Source organism: Trichosurus vulpecula, chromosome 3 (genome assembly GCF_011100635.1).
Source record: "Trichosurus vulpecula isolate mTriVul1 chromosome 3, mTriVul1.pri, whole genome shotgun sequence".
Classification (NCBI taxonomy): Eukaryota; Metazoa; Chordata; class Mammalia; order Diprotodontia; family Phalangeridae; genus Trichosurus; species Trichosurus vulpecula.
In genome coordinates this window covers 19,014,506-19,032,739 of record NC_050575.1, presented here as the reverse complement: position 1 = coordinate 19,032,739, position 18,234 = coordinate 19,014,506, and the positions used below count along the sequence as shown (strand labels likewise).

General features: G+C 41.7%; 2 protein-coding genes across 7 annotated transcripts in view; one reads left to right on the top strand and one right to left on the bottom strand.

Annotated features, from left to right (window-relative positions):
* Nucleotides 1-10,797, top strand: part of PPP1R13B (protein phosphatase 1 regulatory subunit 13B) — a 124,394-nt gene extending 113,597 nt beyond the window's left edge. For 3 of the 5 annotated variants that reach the window (XM_036749064.1, XM_036749067.1, XM_036749065.1), the window contains 6 exons: nt 339-1,120; nt 3,156-3,296; nt 3,388-3,521; nt 4,234-4,400; nt 5,653-5,852; nt 8,941-10,797. In XM_036749064.1, the coding sequence (XP_036604959.1) occupies nt 339-1,120; nt 3,156-3,296; nt 3,388-3,521; nt 4,234-4,400; nt 5,653-5,852; nt 8,941-8,982 (1,466 nt within the window). In that variant the 3' untranslated portion in view covers nt 8,983-10,797. The remainder of the gene's footprint in view (nt 1-338; nt 1,121-3,155; nt 3,297-3,387; nt 3,522-4,233; nt 4,401-5,652; nt 5,853-8,940) is intronic. The other 2 variants (XM_036749069.1, XM_036749066.1) reach the window with 1 other exon arrangement.
* Nucleotides 10,798-11,113: 316 nt separating this feature from the next.
* Nucleotides 11,114-18,234, bottom strand: part of ZFYVE21 (zinc finger FYVE-type containing 21) — a 37,475-nt gene continuing 30,354 nt past the window's right edge. The window contains exons 5-8 of one of the 2 annotated variants that reach the window (XM_036748700.1): nt 17,549-17,640; nt 16,858-16,911; nt 13,530-13,672; nt 11,114-11,760 (exon numbers count right to left, since the gene is read on the bottom strand). In XM_036748700.1, coding sequence (XP_036604595.1) covers nt 11,725-11,760; nt 13,530-13,672; nt 16,858-16,911; nt 17,549-17,640 — 325 coding nt within the window. In that variant the 3' untranslated portion in view covers nt 11,114-11,724. The remainder of the gene's footprint in view (nt 11,761-13,529; nt 13,673-16,857; nt 16,912-17,548; nt 17,641-18,234) is intronic. The other variant, XM_036748701.1, reaches the window with a different exon arrangement.

The following is an 18,234-nucleotide window of genomic DNA, read 5'->3' as shown; positions in this document are numbered from 1 at the left end:
TCTTTGTCTCTCACTCTTTGATTTTCTTGGCATATAGAATCCCATCCCCAGTGAGAAAACTCCCACAACTGTTATAGCCTGGCATCTATCCTGCAACTTATAGACTTAAAGAGCTGCCTGGGCACTGAGAGGTTACCACTATATAGTTTTTAAACTTATTTTTTTAACCTGTACCTGTGATTTCATCGCTATAGGGCACTTCTGGTGAGGAATTTGCCCTTGTCTGCATTTTTGTGGTCCCTGAGAAGTGAACGCTTCTCTTCTTCCTTAGCGACTACACACATGGTGGGCATGGTGTCACTTGAATCGTCCTTCACTTTGCTTCTTGTTTCTTTCAGTTTATGGGAAGCCCGTCTTGCCGTCTGGCTCCACTTCTCCTTCACCACTGCCCTTTCTTTATGGGCCCTTGTCCTCAAACACGTCACAGCCACAGCCTCCTTCTGAGCTCACTGAGAAAGATCAGGAGCAAGAAAACATGCCACCATCTGGTGAAAACAGTAATGTGGAAAACATTCCTCGGCCCCTCAGTCCCACTAAACTCACCCCCATTGTCCACTCACCTCTTCGATACCAGAGTGATGCGGATCTGGAAGCTCTGAGAAGGAAACTGGCCAATGCCCCTAGACCCTTAAAAAAACGCAGTTCCATCACAGAGCCAGAAGGTCCTAGTGGACCAAATATCCAGAAATTGCTGTATCAGCGCTTTAACACCCTTGCTGGTGGGATGGAGAGTGCACCTTTCTATCAACCAAGCAACGCACAGGACTTCATAGGCACTTTAGCAGATGTTGATAATGGGAATACGAATACCAATGGAAATCTAGAAGAACCTGTTCCTGCACAGCCTACGGTTCTTCCTCCTGAAGAACCTCCACCATCATCAGATGCCAATGATAACGAATTACCATCCCCTGAAACTGAGGAGCTGATTAGCACCGAAACCACCAACCAAGGCCCTGAGACCCAGGAAGATAACAACAACAACGTGGCTGTGTTCCCAGCTGGTGAGCAGGCACTACGCCCCACCGTGGAGGCCAGCTCTCCCAGAGAAGACGAGGCCCCTGCTCCGCTGGCTCCTCCACCTGCTGGTCTTCCGGTCACCTCAACGACGACGACGACGGTGAGTGACCTTTTTCAAGAGAACCTTGTGCTCAGCAGGGTCCCTGGCCCGTTAGGTTATAGGGTCCTGGGAGAAGTCTGCTTCTCTGTCCTCCTCTTCCTAGGCACATCCTACCCCTGGTGGGGACACGTGTCAGCCAGGAAGTGGTTATTAAGTGTTTGCTCCATGCAGTGGCCCTATGCTAGGTGCAGGAGATACTAAGACAGTAAGGAAACAGACCCTGCCCCCAAGGAGCTGACATTTTGCTGAAGGATTCAGTGTGTGCACAGATAAGTAAGTAGGAGGTAATCTGAAGAGGCAGATATGACCAGTACCTAGGGGAGAATCAGAAGTTTCTGAGGTGGCACCTTCCGTGTTGGGTGATGAGGATTCTGAGACGGAGGCCGTGGGGAGTGGCCGGGGCCACTTTACATGGAGATGGAGATGGGTGTGATGGGAAAGAAATCTGGAACAGCAGATTTGAGCCAGATCGTGGAGGGCCTTAGATACCAAGCTGAGAAGTTTGTGTTTTGTCCTAAAGGCAGTTGAAACCATGGGAGATTTTTGAAGAGTATGTGGGAGGAGGGGGGGAGGCAGGGATGGAAGGTGGTGACAGGGTTTGATCTGTTTCTGATAGTCATCTACCTTCTTTACAACAAGGTGGCATTAATGATCGTGAGGGTGGCCTTAAAAGGGGAAGAGAATGGATGTAAGAAAACTTTGCACCATTCAGGCAGGACGTCTTTACTAGGGTATTGGCTGTGGGAATAGAAGTAAGGGGATGGACTCCAGAGATAATGTGGAGGAGTGATTGACAAGGCTTGGCAGCTGATTGGATATTGGGGATGATGAGGGACAAGTAGAGGATAACTTCAAGGTTATGAACCTGGTTGATTGGAGAATGGGCAGTACCTTCACTGGAAATGGGCATCCTTTGGAGGAAGGACAGGTTGAGATGGGGAATAGAATTCATTTTGTTTTGGATATGTTGTGTTTGAGATACTTTTGGGATGGGGAAAGCTTGGGGATATTTGAAGAAACTAGGGAAAGTGTCATTTGATAGCAGCATAGAGAAAATAGGAGGAGGATGAGATGGAGCACAAGGCCTCCAAATTGCCTTCCATTTCTAAATCTTCTGTCAGAAGAGGGGGCAGTACTGCATGATGTCTAATGGCCTTTCTAATTCTAAAACTAAGTGTATGACTATCTTCTTGGTTTTCTTCTTGAGCTTATGTAAGCTGATTTTCTAAAAATACATGCACTTGTGTTTATTAATGATCCTTCCAGCTTTAAATTCTTTGATTTAAAATTTACAAATTGTCATATATAGTAAGTTCATAGAAGCTTAAAAACAGTGACTTGCGGGATCCAAGGAGATTGAGATCAGAGCCTCAGCTGGTCAGTAGGTATAAGAGTGGGGAAGGTTTCTTGGCAGCCCAGGCAGAGAGAGGAGGAAGGTGTGCCAGGTGAAGGAGTGGGGAGAAAAAAGGCACTGAAGCCAAAAGGGTTAAGGGCAGTTTTGCAGAATCTTCCAATTTGGCTACCAGATGGAATATCTACTAGGGAACTAATTAGGGTTAGGAGAAGAAAGACTGGGTGGGGTTATCCTGCAGAGAGCTTTGATTATCAGGGTAAGTAGTCTGGACTGGATCCAGGTAGATGGGGTTTAAAAACCTAGCTGTTACTTGACAAGAGCTTTGTATTTGGAAGATAAAATGATGGAATTGAATTCTTCCAGCCCCAAATCCTACAATTCTTATGTGACCCTGCTAGAGACTTGGTAGGAAGAAAGGGAGAAGGGCAGGATTCCTGTTGAGGGGCTGTTCAGTAGTCTAGGGTGGTGGTAGGTAAAGTGAAAAGGGAGGTTACTGATGAGAAAGAGATTGTAGCGGTAGAATTGGGAGGTGACTGATAGCACTGGGTGGGTGAGAGAGAGGGAGGAGTCAGAGATGGCTCTGGTGTTTCCAGTTCCCACAGGTTTTATAGAGGTTGTTTCCCAAACCTCTAGGGACTTCTGTTAACACAAGTTGAATCAAAACATATGCTTTCTTCACAGCAGATTAAACGAACTAACCTGAAGAAACCAAATTCCGAACGGACTGGTCATGGACTGAGAGTAAAGTTTAATCCTTTGGCTTTGCTCTTGGATGCGTCTTTAGAAGGGGAATTTGACCTGGTGCAAAGGATAATCTATGAGGTGAGCCTCTAAGCATTAAGAGCCTTTCGTTATTCTGGGGGCAATGAGAAAAGGATCTTTGTGCCTTCACAACAGACATCATTTCTCTTAGGTGGAAGATCCCAGCAAGCCTAATGATGAAGGAATCACTCCTTTACACAACGCAGTGTGCGCTGGTCACCACCACATTGTGAAGTTTCTGCTTGACTTTGGTGTTAATGTGAATGCAGCCGACAGTGATGGATGGTGAGAGTATTACCTTTTTTATTCCATGTAGGACTCTTGCCACATTGATTTTAAAAGTCCACTTGTAGAGATTTTCCTGTGTGAGGAAAGCTTTTTGCAAACTTGTTAGTGCTTCAGAAAGGAGTCATATTGTAGTGGGAGAAGGGTAAGAACCTCAGGTTTGTAATCAGAAGACACATAGTGAATCCTCATTCTGCTTCTTGCAGGCTCTATGGCTTTGTGTCACTTAGCCCCTCTAGGCCCAAGTTTGCATATTTATAAAACGAACGTTTGGATATGATTGCTAAACTGCCATTGGCTAATAGTGTAAGGTGCTATACAAATGAATTACTGTTATTAATAATTCTGTCAACACTTGTTTAAAAACTTACTACTTAAATGAGAAATTTTTTCTAGAAATGTTAGTTCAGGTGGTTTGGTAATAGGTTCCATGCCATAAAATAGAAATTATTTGTGATTTTATAAATGTAGGTAAAGTAACCAGTAAGGACTGTTGAGTAATGAATGGCATCTTAGAATTTCGAAGGGACCTTTCTTTGTTTCAACGTACAAGAGTAAAGGACTGATAATGAATGGGAGAGGCAGGACGATAAATTAGCATGTGTCAGATGTGCCCCACATCCATTCATTCGTTCACTCACTATGTCCTCACCTGTATGTGGGAAGATCTGGTTTGCTTTCCCATCATGGGTTTCTCCTGCTCTGGTTTCAGGACACCTCTGCACTGCGCAGCTTCATGCAACAGTGTCCATCTCTGCAAACAGCTGGTAGAAAGTGGGGCAGCAATTTTTGCTTCCACTATTAGTGACATCGAGACTGCAGCTGACAAGTGTGAAGAGATGGAAGAAGGCTACATTCAGTGCTCCCAGTTTTTGTATGGTAAGGTACCCGTTTGTATGTGGTCAGGGAAGGGCAGGGTTTAGAGTGTGTGCATGTAAAATCTGTAGACAGAGTTTCGCTGTCCTTGAATATCATTACATCTGAAAAGTCTCAGTATTACTTGAACTTGGTTATCAGCTCAGTCATCAGATGCTAGTGACTTTCTTTTGCAAATGAGGCAAGTGAGCACGTTAATTTAATTTTCTTGTCAAGTTAAGGAGAATATATAAGTCTGACTGGGAGGGAAAAGTCCTGTTCGTCATAGGAAGGTAAGGAATTGATTGCACAGTAATGGAGAGAGCAGTGAAGAAGAAACTAGGAGAAGTCATTGTGAAAGGAGCTGAATAGTCCAGGGAGAGAGGGGTCCATGGGCCAGTCTGGAGGGAGCCCACCCAGTGCTCCCATCTAGAGCAGGACCATCTGGGAGATTGCTGTGGCTGCCAGCTTCCGCAGCTGGGCGTATCGAGGCAAAACAATGACCGACCCACCCCTCAAATATACATCTTTCAGGTTGCCCCCATGGAAAATAGGGCCCTCTTATGGGCTGGGACTGGCATCAGGCCTGAGAAGAAACAGAATAGGTCAAGGGGCGGGGCAGAGAGGGAAGGGTCCAAAAGTAAATAAAGCACAGCCTGTGCCCTCAAAGAGCTGCATACATATTTAGGGGTGGAAAGAAGTGGGAAGAGAAAAACTGCTAAGCTTATAAATGTTTAGGACACACACCAAGGCAGACAGACGTTTTGGTAAGAGAGTGTTGGAGCCTTTAATGTGAGAAAATCAGTCCTAACTCTCCTGCTTGGTAAAGGGTAATTCCAGTTTAATGTCATGTGCTGCCTTTCCTGCCTATGAACAGTGATGCAACCCTTAGGATTTTTTTTTTTCTTTTACAAAGTTTGATCCCAGATTTATGATACTTCAACTTGATGCTTTAGAACAGTGACACATAGTTGTCATAATTTCAGGGAGGCTTCTGTGAAGTCCTACCATTTTGTTGAAATGTGGGAAAGCTCACTATCCTTTGCGTGCTTGTCCCTTGCCCATAATTTACTCGTTCATTTAAGCCTCCCTGACTGCTCCATGAAGTAATCCAATCTGAGCTGCTCAGTTCCGGGCACCGTGTGGCAAGTATGGTTCCTGTGTGACTCTACTGAACCTTCACACCTTGAGCAGAATCATTCAGTGGTCTGACTGTATAAGACCATGAGTTTCGAATACTCTTGCCTTTTATTGAACATTTGTTTTTTGATAACAGGTGTCCAGGAAAAGCTGGGTGTGATGAACAAAGGAGTGGTCTACGCTCTTTGGGATTATGAAGCTCAGAACAGTGACGAGCTGTCGTTCCATGAAGGGGATGCCATTACTATCTTGAGGCGTAAAGATGACAATGAAACCGAATGGTGGTGGGCTCGCCTTGGGGAAAGAGAAGGTTATGTGCCTAAAAACCTACTGGGGGTATGTGCCTTGTTATACTGTATAGCGTTCCTTTTCCTGTAGTCTTCTCTGCCCCCAAAGCAGTCAACATTCATGTAATACACACTTAGTAGGTGCAGTTATCACGTGTGAGGTCCTGTGCTGAGCTGAAGGAGGTACGCCTCGTCCTCATGGAGCTTATAATCTGGTGGGTAACATGGCCTCACACATTACTATACAGTAGAATTGAGAAATGGAGAATCACAGCATTGAAGTTAAAAGGGACCTCAGGGGTTATCCTGCATGGGAATCCCCACCACCGACAAGTGATCACCAACATCTGCTTAACCTGGTGTAGGAAGGGAGAACCTGCCACCTCTTCAGACAGCCTACTGCACTTCTGGAGGACTCCTTATGTTGCCAGCTTTCACTTGTTAGTTACTCTTAGTTTTGCCCTCTAGGGCTAAGACAATACAAAGACTAATCTCTTCCACCTGACAGATCAATGGATAGAGTGCTGGGCCTTGAGAGTCAGGAAGATCCAAGTTCAAATTCAGCCTCATACTGCTAATAGCTGTGTGATCCTGGGAAAGTCATTTAACTTTTGTTTGCCTCAGTTTCCCCAGCTGTAAAATGTTAATAATCATAACATCTTCCTCATAGGTGAAAATCAGATGAGATATTTATAAAAAGGATTTATTTAGCACAGTGCCCGACACATAGTATGCGCCCCTGGGAATTTCAATAAATGTGTTAATTCAAAAGCAGATGAGAAGTATAGCTTGAATTAAGTTTGAGAAACGTCCACTAAAACTCAGTAGCTAAAAAGGGCCTGGGAGGAAACCTCTTTACAACATCTGACCCAGCATCTGCTTAAAAAGATCCAACATAGGAAAATCATCCTCTTCCCATGCGGCTCATTCCACTCTTTACCTCATTCTAAGTGTGAAATACTTAGAAATTAATCAGCCAACATTTATTAAGCAGGACTGTGTCAGACATGTGCCAAGGGCTGGTGACATAAAGAAAAATCGAGATACATAATCCCTGGCTTCAGTGAGTTTAAATGCAGATAGTTTCCAAGCAAATTAAGTGCTTACTACTTAACCCACAACTGTGCTAACCTTGGGGATATAAAGAAAGGCAAAAGAGAGTTCTTGTCCTTGAAGTTTAGAGTCTAATAGGGAATAAAACAAGCATAGGGGAATGGAGATGTCCAGGATTTACAAAATCTCCGTAAGTAATTTATTACAAAAGAAAATTATCTATATTGAATGTAAAATCCCCAAATCTGATCCTTGGTAAAGGCCCTTACTATTAGGGTGCCTTGGGGCCGGGGGATGTAGAAACCCAGTGGGGCAAGATTGGGTGAGGGGTGGACCTAGAAACCTTCCAAACTCGAGCCTCTTCTGCAGCCTCTTGATTGTAGCCTTTGGAGGGGATAAACTGCTTTCCCGGGACTAAAACCATGAGGAAAATTATCAAAAACTATTACCTCTTCAAATCCCCACCTCCAAAAAGGGGTCAGTAGTTTGTAGGACTTGTAACCAGAAGGTACCCCATAGAGCACTGGTTTAGCCACCTCATTTTACAGATAATTAAACTGAGGCCCAGAGAGGTACAATTTCACACAGAGTGAAGTTTATTGTATAAAGTTAGGACTTAAGCTTAAAATTTGGTCTCGAGCCAGTGCTTTTTCTCCTACTCTACGTTGCCTTTTCCCTCAGCTGATTGGAGAGTGAACACTCTGTTATCCTCTGGGCTCCAAGTCAGATTTGAAATGCTTCTGGAAAGACTCTTTGTAGTTGCCTTCACCAAATCCACACCCCCTTCCCACATTAGGAAAAATATATATGTTAACAGTTTAAAGAAAGGATGAGGAAATCTATGACATTTAATGCCATTGTCTTGGAAAGTGAAGAATGGATGAGGAAAGCCTGGTTATGGAGGGGAATGGAGAGACAGTTATGGGACGTTTCTGGATCCAGTTCTTGGAGAGCTCAGGTGTTCTCAGCTTTATTGATAACCTTTTGCTTTTATGTCACTAGCATTTTACTGTTCTTTTGGATGTTTAGTTCTTCCTTCCCTCACCCTTTACAACAAAGCAAAAAATGATTGTCTCTGATGATGTGTCCATTCTGTTCTAGTAGTCTGTCCCCTGCCTTTCTGGGAGACTACATGTTTTGTTCTCTGTTAAAAAAAAACAAAACATTTTCCCCTCCATTCAGAGTTCAGTTTCCTTTCAGGAAGAGAGTGGACAAGTTAGTCATCTTTATTGCCTAATTCTAAACTGACGTTCAGAGCAGTTGGATCACTTCACAGCCCTGTCTGTGTTAATGTGCTCGTCTCGCACAGCTTCCCCAATATCGACTGCCACCGTCTTTGCAGGGTCATTTTCCCCATTTTGCAAGATAGGAGACTCCATATGAGTGACGATGAGAGATTTGATGAAAGATTTTTTCTTCTCATTTGAGTTTCCCGAACCATCTGCATTGATTGCCGTTTCTGCAAAAACTTTTAAATTTTACATAATTCGTATTGTCTTTGTCTTAGGATCACCTTTTATCTGATTAAAAATTCTTTCCTAAGCTTTAGTGAAAGGTAGTTTGTCCCTTGTTTAAAAAACAAGTGACCTTTGTGATTACATTCAAGTCACATCTGTTTGGAAAGTACTGTAATATATGGGCTAAACCTAATTTCTGCCCAGCTGTTGTTCTGATTTTCCAGACGTTATCATCCAGTAAGAAGTTCTTTGCTTGATAAGTTATGTTCATGTGTGTATCAAATAGTGATTGGGCTGCGGTTTTTGATCGCTTCTGGCTCTTGCTGAGCAATTCTGATCCATTTTGCTAGCCAGTTGTTTTGATGATTAGTGCTTTATTACAGTATAGTTTTAGGCCTGGTAATACATCTATTAAAGAGCAGACCAATGGTGTCCAAAAGCCAGAGTGGCGGCTGCTTCTGCTTCTTTGTAAAGGGTGTTTGACAGCCCTGAGGTCCCTTAAAAGCATACATGTCACTTATTAATCTATGTCAGTATATTAATTAGTGTTAAGTTTGTTGTATATTTATTATTAGTTGAATTGATAAATGTCATTTCCCAATCCAATTGAATTTTCTTTCTTTCTAGTTATATCCACGAATCAAACCTAGACAGCGAACCTTAGCTTGAACCTATGGAGCAAATGCAGTTTTGCCATTGCCAGAAGTCCCTGAAGACCTATCCCACTAAGAGAATTGAAGCTGGAGAACTCTCATTTTAATGGTGCTCTCATTAGCAGAAGAAACATCTGCAGTTTATAAGTGAGGCCCTTCCTTCTAATCTGCCAGCATCCATGCATGGTACTTGTATGTCCACGAATTCTGTATTTTGCCAATTACACCAAGTCAAAATAAACAAAAGGCCTTCAAAAACAATCACCCCTGTTGCCAATAGAAATACCATAAACTAGTTGTTAGTTGCCAAAAACTAAATTAAATGTATGTAAAGAATTTCTTACATCATAAAGTGTTATAGAAATATCAGGTGGTAGTCTTTATGCAGAGTTGAGAAAAGGCATTTGTGCACCCTAGGCATGGTTGGAAAATTGCCCCAAGGGCTTGAGGCTAACATGTTTGGCTTGATTTGGCCATTGAGAATGGAGTTTTCTGGCATTCAGAGCGTGATTATGAAGTCTTAATCAAAGTTCCCTAATATCCTCATGTGTTGTGCTCTCGACCCCTAGTTAGTCCCCATTTTGCTCAATTCTAATGCCAATAAATTTTTTAAAATGGTTATTACATTCTTTCCCTGTTGGCTGCTTAAGACAGATTCCTGCAAACTGTATCATGATTGCCAAGTTGGAGGCTCTCTGTTGTAGCCCCTCTTTTCCCTCCCCAGTACCCCTATCATCTCTTTATTTACCAAAGGATCTCTTATGGGAGCTTGTCAGTGTTAATTACAAAATGCAGGTGTTCTGTCTTAGATCTAGATTTTGATATCCTATTTTGCATTTTGTCGTGGATCTGCCAGAGACTGTCATTCACTTCCGCTGTTGATTTATTTAAGCGTTTGTATTTCTTTGAGACCTCTGGTATCAAAGAGCTTTTAAAAAGTTTAAATGAATGGTTTAATTTATTTGAAGAGCCTACTCTAAATAGGTTCCCTCACTTCCTGAGTTGGCCAAGTTTGTTTATAAAACCTTCACTGATGTGTGTTTCTTAACACTAACAGCTTAAATTTGTTCTGAATCAGAAAGCAGTCAGTAACACTGGAGATAGTCAAATTAAGTCAAGGTTTAAAGGTATGTCCAAATAGACGGGAAAAGTAGTTGAGCAGAGTCAGAGCTTGTGTAAGTGACTGAGGGATGCAGTGCTAGCAGTTGAAGGACTGAATGAGCACTGAGAATATTACTCAGTGGTAGCATTGTGGTGAAAAAAAGGAAATGAATCTGAGATGGAAATTCTAAACAAAGGTAAAAAGACGGGTGCATTGAGCCAGGAGGAGGACAGTTGCTATGCTTCTCAACGGTCCTACACCTAATTCTGGGCCAGTTATGCAATAATGTTGTCCACTATTTTATAGGTAAGAGGAAACTAAAAGCACTTCACTGGAGTTTGAACTATATGTATATGCTTTTATAAACCAAAAATTTTTTTTTAATTTTATCTTTGAGTTGTAGCCATGTTGGAAATATGTTTCTCATTAAAGTGTAGGATGTTTTTTCATGTAGAAGTCTTGTGTATAATTTATATATGTATATCTATATATATATATCTATATAAAAACAATTGATGCAGTGCTGTAACTGATCACATTTTAGCATTACCTGTACATATATATATATATATATATATTGTGGCGATGGAAAGTAAAAGGATATTGTTAAAAAAAAACTCGCTATATGAATGTGACAGAATCCCTATTTCTAAGAGCCTTGACAATGCTAATTCTGATGTAAATGTGCACAAATAAACTATGGTTATCCCTGACTTGGGTTTGAATGTATCTATATCTGTTCTCATGAAGCATCTTTGAAGTCTGTTCTCACTTCTCCTGGAACCAGGGATTTCTTCTACATTGTCTTCTGCCAAATGGGGCAGTTTTTTTCCTTGGGATTGATTTTTGGTTATTACTCCTAAATAACAGTTACACTTTGTAATGGAAAGAATTTTAGACTCAGCAAACATTTACTACCTATATGGCACTGAGTAAGTCGCCTCCCACTTCTGGGCTTCAGCTTCCTCTTTGGTAAAATGAGGAGGTTGTACGGAAGACCCCAAGGTCTCTAGAGGTTACAAGACAAAAAAATGGAGCATGGATATGAATTTTTCAAAATAGTTTTTAATCCTGTTTTATGCACAAATTGCTGTACAATCATCTTAAGTGAAAAGTATAAAACCTGGACCACAAAAGCTACAAACTTTCCTCTCGGGAAGTATCCAAAGTTTGTTTAGGTCCAATTAGTGACATCATAAAAGAACATCGTATAAAACAATCTAAGGCAGGTTTTATTGGCAATGAAAAGCTCAACGTCAGGAAATTTCACCTCCAAATATAAAGCAAAAATCCTGAGTAATTTACTCCCATAAAAATGCAAAAAAGGACATTGAAATAACCTACCAGTAAGTATTCAATAGTAAACCCAGTATATATTATATAAACATTGTAGAGATTATGCTAAAAATACCTGACAGTTTAACAGTAGTATGGGTCAGATTCTCCTTAAGCCCATAACAAGTACCAATGAGATAAAGTATACAAAGTCAAATGTGAAGCTGCATTTAAAGCATTAATAAACTGTATACATATTGCACTAGATCAATGAACACTTAGGTTTTTCCAAACACTTTGATTGCATTTCCCAGCAGTTACAGAATTAATCAGCTGTGAACATACAGGAAGCTTCATAGAGCTGCTAAAACACTTCCGTGATCATTGGTCCCGGGATTCATAGAGGAGTTTGGCTGCCTGTATTGCAAAGAAAGAAAAGTAAAGACAACCAATGTGCTTAACAGCTGGCTCCTAGGTCAGGAGCATCAGAAGGGCAAAACTAGACATCTGTAAAATCTACATCTCCTCCCATTCTTTGGTGTCTGTTTAATACAAAGTAGAAAGTTAGCTGTCATAACCAATCTGAGTCGAAATCGGAAACTCAGCCTATTCATGTGTAATTGAACTGACTTGGGCAATGTTTAACTTTCACCTATACACAGCAGCAAATTAATGTGCCATTTAAGGAAAGGATTCCTAAGAATTATTACTACCAACCAGCATATTCAGATCCTGTCTCAGAGCCCAATCAATACTTAGGTATTTTATTCAAAAAAGAATATTCCTATGAAAAGAAAGGATCACTCAAGAGGCAGCAGTGGATCTGGACTCAGTAGCCCTGGGTTCACATATCTTCTCTGCTGCCAGCATAACTTGGGGCAAGTTCACTTCTCTGTCACTCAATTTCCTCATGTTTAAATTGAGGGCACAGACTTGAAGCCTCTGAGCATTGGGGGCTGGGCCCTTGGATAAAAGTAAATGTGCTCTAGGACAGTCCAGGCTTGGTGGCTTTGAGGGCCTCAGTGTACTTATTCTGGTCATTCAACAAATCTACTATATGTATAGTAGGTAAGGCCTTGTAGTAAGAGCTTTGAAGACAAACTAAGGACACTTCGATTGGAATGGGTGAAATAGCAGACTTGGGGCTCAGGAGAGAGACATAGTTTCAGATCTTAGCTCTATAGTTTAACACTTGTATAATCTTAAGCAAGTGGTTTCCCCTGAGATATAATTTCTTCTTTGGTAAAAATGGGGGTAATAAAACACTACCAACACGTCAGCAGTGAAGGAGAGTGCTTACGGACACGAGATCTGTTACAAACATCCTGGTAAGTTTGTGATTAGTGACTTGGTTATCTTTTGCCCAAAACAAAACAATTACTACTTGTGGTTCTCTTGCGCACCAATGTTAAAAAGACAGGGCAAATAAAGGTCTTATCAACACGCACAGCTTTGTGTCCATGGCTATAACTAGCATCAAATTTGCTCTAGAAGAGGGATGCCTGCCTTCACCCTGTTCCTTTGCCCTCCCCTCCCCCAAACCAAACCCCCCAAAACAAAGAAACACTTTGAAAGTATCAGATTAAGTTCCATTTCCTTTTGAAATGAATAGAGGAAACATTTGTTTTTACTGAGCAAGAGCCCTTCCCAGATCAACTGGACTTTGAATTTTTAAAAACCACCAGAGACCTGGGCCTTGCCCTTATCATTTAGAAGTATTTAAAATTAGACCTGGGTTATCCAGGTTCAATGAATTCTCAACTAGCTTCTTTCTTTGTAAGCAAAGGACCCGATCAGGGTGGGTGGCTTACTCTGCTCAGAAGTAACTCCTCCATCTTCCAGCTATGCAGCTATTGCTTCTGATTTACTCCAAAAGATGCTAAGGCCACTCCCTTTCTCCTCTGGACACCAGAACGACTCTAACCAGATCGAATATTTCTCTTAATCCAAATTAAGTTCTAATTAATCAGACAGTAAAAAAGGTGACAGGTAGCTTTAGTTTGGAAAATCCCCTTTATATTAAATAGATAACTGGAAAACCTAATTTTAACCAACTTGGGGGTGGGGTTGCTTTAGGAGAAAGTATTCTTTTAATGTAATTTTTCCCAAGGGGCTCTGTATAACCTTCTAAAACCTGTTGGGCACCAGCTAGTCAGCTGGAAGGAAAGTGGGTGCTTTACAAATACCTTATGCATGGCTGCTAACCAGGTGGCTGACTGCTTTTTGTTAGAGTTAGAGTCTTCGCTGGCAGTGAACTTCATCTGAGTCACATCCTGAGCCCCTGGCTCCTTGTACTGGAGAAGCATACCAGTGGCTCGAGCATTGCCTCCTGGAAAAGGAGAAGACAGAAGGCCCTTCCTTAATTGGCATCTATTAAGTGTGGGGCCCCTTTCTCTGAGGAACATACACTTAACTCCAGACAATGTCACAGTATGCCTGTCCTCTTACCTGTTCGAGGTAAATGCTGAATTTGTTCCTCCTACAGAACAAGGCCTGTTATGCTACTCTCAAAACATAAGATTTACTCTTCTTCCAAAAAATCTCTCTGCCATCCCTAGACCTTTCTAAGTAGCCTAAAAGATGTCAGATGATGGTTATGAGGCTCTCTGCAAACACACAAGTAAAGTTCTCCTATTTTATTTCAGTGGAAGCCCCTAACTACCCAAGCTTACCTAGTTTGGTGAGCTGTCCCCTTTGACACGTACTAATGTCAGCACTCTTCTTTTTGCACAATCATTTCTGGGTTTAGGATACTTTAACCATGGTAGCACTCCCCTTACCTTCCTACCCACACTCCATTCTTCCCTATTCTCTTCAGCAATTAGTAGTTCTGGGGTGGGCAGGACCCAAAGTCACTTAGGTGAAGCCTCTGAAGCTGTCTAAGGCACTTCTTTAAAACCCACAAGATGGAATAGGCCCAACTTCCTGACACAAGAATTTTTAGAATTAAATGAATTGGACCATGCCCGGCTGATGGCATGGATATTGGAAGCTGACTGGCACCAAAATACAAAGCTGCAGAGTTAAATCTCACTGGAAAAGAAGGTATTCTGTGGTAGTCAAAAGAGCTAACAATTTGGACCACATTCCAGGAATAAGGAAAGCCCTCGTCAGGCCTCATCTGGAGTTCTGTGTTAAATTCTGGGTTCCACAGTCTAAGGACATTAATAAGCTGGAGGAGTATGAAGAGGAGGGTGGGCAAGATGCTGAAGGCCCTCGAGCGCATGACATATGAGGATCAGTGGAAAGTCTGAAGAAAAGAAGACAAAGGAGACAGGACAACTACTTTTAAGTCTACGAAGGACTCATGTAAGAGAGGGATTAAACTTGTTTCATTCAGCCACAGAAAGCAGTGCCGGGGCCATGGCCGGAAACTGCACAGGCAAATTAAGGCCTGATACAGAAAAACTTGATTAGAAATATCCCCAAACTGGAATGTGCTGCTTTGAGAGGTGGAAGGTACATTCCCAATTTCCAGCAGATGGTGGATGAATTATTTGTTAGGTTTGTCTGGGTAGGAATTCCTTTCGGGGACTGGTGGGGCCAAATGGCCAATGTCCTTTTCAACTATAAAACTCAGTCATTCTATGATTTTACGGGAAAAAAATCTACAGAAAGCACCAAGTTTCGTGACATACTCCACCCACTTCTGCCACCCAATACCTGCACCTCTGCCACATCTAGATAGCCACTGGCCTACTTTTATTATCTGCTTCATTTAAGACTATTTACTTAAAACAGAAAGTTTCAGTACTGGGGGGTGGGGGAGGGTGGGGGGGAACTACCAAGATGTTAATTTGGGCAACAAAATGGTCTTGCCTAAGTGCTTAAACTATAGTGCTTTAAACTGCTGGACCCTTGGCCTGAGCAGAATACATTAGTTAATGCAACCTTCCAAATAAGTTGTAGCAAATTTACCTTGAAAAAGACTGGACAAAGGAAAGACCTCAGTACAGAAGAAATCTCATTTTGCTTTCTGTAGTACAACCTGGCTGTCTGATGGGCCAACTGGCTAGGCCCCGGCACACAGAAGAAGCCTGTAACCCTGAAGGTAGTACAGATGGCTGCCCACCTGCTGGAACAATAACATTTCTGCTGGTTGCAGTAAACTCTTGAGAATTAGATTAAAACATTAGCTCCGTTAACAAAATTAGTGAATATTATCTGAAACCCTAGAGAATAAAATGCTTCAGATTTTGGGCAAAGCTATGATAAAAGCAATAGAAGGAGCCCTGTCTTGAATCAGGAGAATACCCTCCCTTCTTCTGTATCTTTTTTTTTTTCTTAAATCTTACTTCTCTTTTAAAGCTCCTTTGGGAACTTTTTTCCAGCTACCTGGATTTTTGCTGCCTTCAAGAACTGATTTTAGAGAGTCAGAAATCAAGGCTACAACTGCTTCTTTCTAGGTTCTCTTTTTGTTCTAAAGTTGAGTTTGTTCAGAACAAGGTATAGATAGATAGACAGACAGATAGATAGATAGACAGACAGACAGACAGACAGACAGAGATCTACTATCTATATTTATGTATATGGAGAAGTAAAAACAGCCACCAGATGGTGCTAGTCCCTACTGCTAAAACACTAACTCTGGCTGACTGAGCTCAGCCTTACACCACAATAGAACTTCTTACTACCTTGGGCAAACTTCTCCCCTTCTGTGGTCCTTAACTTTCCTTTTCTGTCAGATGAAGGGATGAATTCTAGCTCTCACATTTGCCCAGGCCTACAGCAACGTCCACTCTCCTGGCTCTAGACCTAATTCCCCTGGAGAAAAGAGAGAAGGGAAAGTGGGAACAAATCTTTCATCTATAAGCTTCAGCCTCTCCATTTCCCCTAGGGTCCACCCTGAGGGTAGTAGTATAGGCAGGAGCTTCCTACTTGATCTTAGTCAGAGATCACCTTGAAAAAGTCACAGAGAGCCCTGCTTTGGACTTCTCTTTCCTGATCTGTGAAGGGCTTAGATAAGATGACTCTAAAGTGTCTGTCCAGCAGAGGGCAAAATTCCTACCATCAGTGTTCCTTGTTTGTGTCAACCCATCCACCGTAATTTGCAGAGCAGGGCCTTAAGAGGAGGGGCACAAGGAAGCTAAGTTGTGATGGGGGGCAGGGGAGGAAAAGTCTGGATGAAGGGAAGTCAGTAAAAAGGGGTAGGGGTCCATGGGGAAGTACCATGGGCAACAGAGAATACCATGGGGTAGAGGGGAGGAGGCAGGCAGAACTGTTCAGCACAACATAGCCCCAAACAAGACCTTGCAAAAGATAAATATTCAGCAAGCATTTTTGGAAAAATAAGTGAATCAGTAAATGTTTTAAGTTCCATTCTTTCTAAATAACTACACTCTACATAAGACCTTCTCAAACTCATTCAGAGAAGAGAATTAAAATGGAATTGCACACAGAACTTTTGTATGGATTATCCACAGTGAACATAAGGAAGGAAGTGGGATTGGGGAAGGGGGGAGGAGATCACAAAAGCATGCTGTGGGGATGGAGGCTCACATTAACAGTGCTGACCTTCAGTAATGTGTTGGCTCTCCAGGAGGCTGGTGTAAGTGTGAATGTCTTTTTCTACATCAAGAAGATAGGCAGGCAGTGAGAAGAGAGAGCAATCAAGAGACCCATCAGAAAACAGAAAGCAAGGTTGGTTAAGTTACATGCATTTGTTGACCTACCCACTTCACAAGTCCCAAATGCTGACAATTTTCAAGTTAAAAAGGGGCATAAAATTAGGAATAAAATATAAATGGGAAAAAGATTTAGATCTAATCAAATATTATCCAAACACACAAAGAAAACAGACAAGGGAATGTTAGAAATTCAGACCCCAATTCAGAAGTCCCATCATGAACCAAAGCCTTCTCCTTCGTTTCTCAACGAGAGCCTGATGCTCTTAGAGCTCCAGTTTCAATTTTAATTGAATGGAAGATGAAATGGAACATCAAAAGGTTTAGCCAAAGGAAAAATCAATACAGAAGTACTTCAGTGTTTGTAACTGGACCAATCAATACAATCCATAGAAGCCTGAACTTCTTCCTCCTAAAGACCAGGACTTTAGCCCCTAACCATGTTTCAGCTTGGTTATTTAAGAAGATAAATATATGCCTTTACTCTGTTACCTTTTAAAGCGAATGAATTAGAAGGCTCAGTTTTCATTCAAGAATGGGAATTCTTTAAACATTACAAAATCCTGTTCATTAACATTTACCTCCAGGAGTAAAGCCCTCAGTTAGTATCTGGACAGTTGAAATTTGAGCAATTTCGATTTCGTAATGGCTGTCTCCATCCACAAACAGGTATCTGCAGAGAATAAAAATACCAAGTTTTTCCAATTGAGCTCATTTTCCTAATATTCCTGTAGCAGTCACTGACATTCTTGGGCAACTACTCCTTGTGTATTAACTGTGAAGGCTGCATGTTTTCAATAGTGCTTCTGGGTAATAAGATTCGACCCAAACGCAGAACACAGTCTAATAACCTTGGTATACAAGATGGTATCAGAAATTTCTCCTTCCCTGTTCAGGTGAAAAGAACAGGGTCTGGAGGTCAGAAAATCTTGGATTCAGATTTCCACTGTTAATACCCAGAAGATACTCAGAAACTTAGAAGTCATTTGACTTTTGGGCTTCCCAATCCGAGTAGAGTAGAGGATGCATCATTGAAGTTCTTTCCAATTCTAAATCATGTAGTCCTCTATACTGTTTAATAGTATTCCCACCCTTATCTTCCCAATCTGTACCTTCTCAATTCAGAAGGACCCCACTAAACTTAGGGGTAGGAAACCTGTGGTCTGAATGACCTTTCTGTATGGTCATATATAACAATGTGATTTTTATAATATGGTGAGTCTGTGGCGTAAAGGGGGTCCCTTGGAGTAATATTTGGTCTTTGAAT